The sequence below is a fragment of the Crocodylus siamensis genome, chromosome 2, assembly GCF_052110815.1.
Source record: "Crocodylus siamensis isolate JL-2025a chromosome 2, ASM5211081v1, whole genome shotgun sequence".
NCBI lineage: Eukaryota > Metazoa > Chordata > Crocodylia > Crocodylidae > Crocodylus > Crocodylus siamensis.
In genome coordinates this window covers 211757128-211761855 of record NC_143396.1, presented here as the reverse complement: position 1 = coordinate 211761855, position 4728 = coordinate 211757128, and the positions used below count along the sequence as shown (strand labels likewise).

Below are 4728 nucleotides of genomic sequence, written 5' to 3'. Positions count from 1 at the left end.
ATGAGCCAGTCACCTGACATCATGTCCCTACAGGTTATATCAACTGTTAATAATTCATCCTTGATTCAACCAGGCTTTTCTCTTCTGAATTTTGATGGGCAAGTCTTCTTTTTTGGACAGAAAGGCTGGCCAAAGAGATCCTGTCCCACAGGCATTTTCCTCCTTGATTTAAAAAAGAATGAGATGAAACTGAAGCCTGCTTTTTTTTCCAAGGAGTCATGCTACCTTCCCCCTCTTCGCTACCCTGCCACCTGCATTCTTGAAGGCAATGAAGAGTCTGAGAAATGTCAATACATCATCCATGGTGGGAAAACACCAAATAATGACCTTTCCAATAAGATCTATGTTATGAGTATAGTAAGTAAGTCCAGCAAGAAGTGCACTTTTAAATGCACTGAGAAAGAGTTAGTTGGGGATGTCCCTGAAGCTAGGTATGGCCATACAGTTAATATAGTTCATAGCCGAGGTAAAAGCATGACTGTTATATTTGGAGGAAGATCGTATGTCCCTTTTGAACAAAGGACCACTGAAAAATGGAATAGTGTGGTAGATTGTATGCCTCATGTGTTTTTGGTGGATTTGGGGTTTGGATGCTGTACCTCATATGTCCTTCCTGAGCTTCAGGATGGACTTTCTTTCCATGTTTCCATTACTAGAAATGATACTATCTATATCTTAGGAGGTCACTCCCTTGAAAATAACATTAGACCACCCAACCTGTACAGATTAAAAATTGACCTCCCACTGGGAAGCCCTGCTGTGAGCTGCACCATCTTGCCTGGGGGGATTTCTGTATCCAGTGCTATTGTTACACAGACAAGCAACAAAGAGTTTGTCATTGTCGGGGGCTACATGGCTGACAACCAGAAAAGGATGGTTTGCAACACAGTCACTGTAGAAGACAACAAAATAGAGATTGAGGAAAGGGAAGCCCCAGATTGGACACCAGATATTAAGCACTGCAAGATATGGTTTGGTAGTAATATGGGTAATGGGGCTATCTTGCTGGGCATACCAGGGGACAACAGGCAGCTGATTTCAGATGCAAACTACTTTTACATTTTGAGATATAAAGCAGAATGTGAGGAAGAGGAAGAACAGGCGGCACAAACTTTTAGCCAGACATCTACAGAAGACCCAGGGGACTCCACTCCATTTGAAGATTCAGAAGAGTTCTGTTTTAGCACTGAAGCCAACAGGTTTGATGATGATGATATTGACACCTACAATGAGGATGATGAAGATGATGAATCAGAAACAGGCTACTGGATAAACTGCTCTGCCAAATGTGATATAGACATTAACACCTGGGTGCCATTCTATTCAACTGAACTGAACAAACCAGCTATGATCCTCTGTTCCAATGGAGACGGCCACTGGGTCCATGCTCAGTGTATGGACCTGTCTGAAGACATGCTTTTACATCTTTCAGAAGCTAATATCAAGTACTTCTGCAATGAGCATGTGGATTTTGCTAAGGGGCTGCAAACCCCTAAGAAAGTGCTGCCTTTGAAAAAACAGCCCATGAAGCCATTACGGAGAAAAACAACCATGAGGATAACAGCACCAGTGAAAAAATCCTTTCTTCGGCGGTTATTTGAATAGATTTGCACCAATGATTAATGTTTCGTTCAGATGAAATAAGGTCACAGGCCAAAGATAGCCAATGATGGTTGCAAGTATATTGAATATTAGAGATCCTAGTAGTGTGCTCTTTATTATTATTTTTAATCGTAATTATTAGACAATTTCAATCTAATTTAAAAACTCGAGCTAATATATATTATAGTAGCATCCAGGGGTTACAATCAGAATTAAAGCTCCATTGTGCAGGAGCTATAAAAAACACAAAAGGCCAGATCCTAAAAGCCTTGCTCAATTTACATAACTTTAATCCACAATAACCCACTAACTTTAATAGAATTTGATAGAATGGAGAGTAAGGCCCTATCTGGTGTGAAGAATAGAGTTAGACTCTGGAACATGTTGTCACACGTTTAGTTTTGGCATCTCAGTCAGTGGAACTAGAAACACAAGGCATAAATTCCTGGCTTCATTACTTTAGTTTTATGCTAATCTATTGAACTACAATCAAATAAATTATGCTGGCATTAAACTGAACTGATGCAGTGGTGGCTCAGGTCTGTTGTATCAATTTAAGACATTTTCAAAAGGCCTCTAATTTGGGAATCCTTCATTTTAGGGTGCTTAATTTTGGTACCTGATCTTTGATTTTCAGAGGTGATGGGCAGCTGAAGTTAGGTTGCTTGTCCAAAAATCAGACTACCTATTTTGTTTTATTTCATTTTTAAAGGTGGTATTCATGGCTAACTCATGAAAAATTTCAATTAGCTCAACATGTAACTTGTTTGTGTCTGTTAAAGCATATACTGAATTAATAAAGTGTTAATAAAAAGAGCTTTCTATGTTTTTCCACCTACTCTGTTGATGATTAAATACTATAAATTGCAAGTTGGAAATAGCTGTCTTCATTTGCCTGCAAAGGCTAAAAGTTGTTTATAATGTCTATCAGATCTAATAAAGGGCCTGATTTAGCAGCTCCCTCATGCCTAGAATTCTCATTGACTTCAAAAGGATTTGTTTACTTTGAGCAGGACTTTCATAATTTCCTTTGAGTCCCATGCCACAGACTTATCTCATCCTTTAGGAAGGCCTTCAAACCATCTCTCACCCCATTCTCATTAAGAAATTAGGCAACTGTGGTGTTGATGCCTACACAGATGGGTCACAAATTGTCTGGAGGGCCGCACCCAGAGAGTGGTGGTGGACAGGTCATTTTCAACCTAGAGGGATGTGGGCAGTGGGGTTCCCCAGGGCTCAGTCCTCGGGGCTCGCACTGTTCAACATCTTCATCAGCTTGGACAAGGGGGTGAAAAGCACTTTGTTCAAATTTGCGGATGACACCGAGATGTGGGAGAAGTGGAGGAGAGAAACAGGCTACAACTAGATCTGGACAGGTTACAGGGGTGGGGAGATGAGAACAGGATGGGTTTTAATATGGACAAGTGAGAAGTATTGCACCTGGGGAGGAAGAACCAGCAGCATACCTACAGGCTGGGGAACTCCTTTCCCATCAGCACAGAGGCAGAGAAGGATCTTGGAGTCATTATTGACTCCAAGATGAACATGGGCCGGCAGTGTGGAGAGGCAGTTAGGAAGGCCAACCGCATCTTGTCATGCATTCACAGATGCATCACGAGCAGGTCCAAGGAGGTGATCCTCCCCCTGTATGTGACACTGGTCAGGCCGCAGCTGGACTACTGAGTCCAGTTCTGGGCGCTGCACTTCAGGAGGGATATGGACAACACGGAGAGGGTCCAGAGGAGGGCCACTCGCATGATCAGGAGGCAGCAGGGCAGTCCCTATGAGCGGAGGCTATGGGACCTGAACCTGTTCAGCCTCCACAAGAGAAGGCTGAGGGGGGGACCCGGTGGCCATCTACAAACTGGCCAAGGGGGACCAGCAGGCTATGGGAGAGTCCCTGTTCCTCCGAGCTCTACCAGGACTAACAAGGAATAACAGCCATAAGTTGACTGAGAGTAGATTCAGGCTAGACATCAGGAGGCACTACTTCACAGTCAGGGTGGCTCAGATCTGGATCCAGCTTCCAAGGGAAGTGGTGCTGGCTCCTACCCTGGGGGTCTTCAAAAGGAGGCTAGACAATCACCTAACATGGGTCGTTTGACCCCAGCATCCTTTCCTGCCCATGGCAGGGGGTTGGACTTGATGATCTACTTAGGTCCCTTCCGACCCTACCAACTATGAAACTATCCTCCCCACAGGTGACTCTGCAGCATTTGGAAAGCATTAAAATGTAAACTGCAGCTCAGACAAAGCAGAAAGAGAAGACTGAATTCAAACTGGAAAATACATGCTCAAAGTTAATTAGCACAATGTTTTACCAACTTTTTATAGTTTCTTTTATTTCAGTTTATACAAGTTCATAATTTATTTTTATTACTCTTCCAATCACTTTTAACAAAGCAAACTATCAGATCAACATTTGCAAGCCTAAAGTACTCAGAGAATAACCTTAACGTGGAGCTGGCATATGTGACCCTTATTACATAGGCCTCCACCACCACCTCCTTCAGTATGAGATAATAGTCAGAAGAATTACTAAATTAAAATTGGAAGACTAGTCCAAAACTCTCTTGCTACTCTGAACTATAGAGTATGGCAGCTGTGAAGAGGCTGCAATATGTTAAAAGAAGCCCTATGGCTTCTGTAACTTACACGGGGGGGATACATCACCACCCAGAGCAATCTAAAATATACATGAGTCCAGATCAGACAAGCCCTCTCTTAAGCCCCTTCTGACCCCAGCCACTCCTGAGCTGTGCCACCTAAGAAGAGCAGCTCAGAACCTGGCCTTCTCATTTTCCAGTCAAGGAATCCAGTCCATTGTGCTAATAAATGGTATATTGATGTGGAGCCTTTTGTAAATACTGTATACATTTAGTACCAAAAAAAAGAACAAGATTGCTTTGAGAACCATGAGCCAGCTTCCAAGTGAAAATCAGCATGATGGGTATTAAATCACAAGTCAAAGAGTACAGTTAATGTAGAAAAAGGAAGTGATGAGAGGTGTGAAACAATATCCTAAACAGACAAACAAAGAGATCAATGGTCATCAGTCATTATTGCGGAAATGCTCAATGTAGCTTTTAAGGTTAGACAACATAATGAATTGTGTTATCTCTCTCA

At 42.4% G+C, this 4728-nt stretch overlaps 1 protein-coding gene across 1 annotated transcript; it reads left to right on the top strand.

Annotated features, from left to right (window-relative positions):
* On the top strand, positions 1–2340 carry RAG2 (recombination activating 2). Its single transcript, XM_090032955.1, has one exon. It carries the CDS (start codon positions 1–3, stop codon positions 1603–1605), a length of 1605 nt encoding a protein of 534 aa, XP_089889081.1. The 3' UTR covers positions 1606–2340.
* Positions 2341–4728: the final 2388 nt, after the last annotated feature.

What these genes read in the sequence shown, in the direction of transcription:
- RAG2 (XM_090032955.1), top strand. Translation starts at nt 1, where the DNA reads ATGAGCCAGTCACCTGACATCATGTCCCTACAGGTTATATCAACTGTT.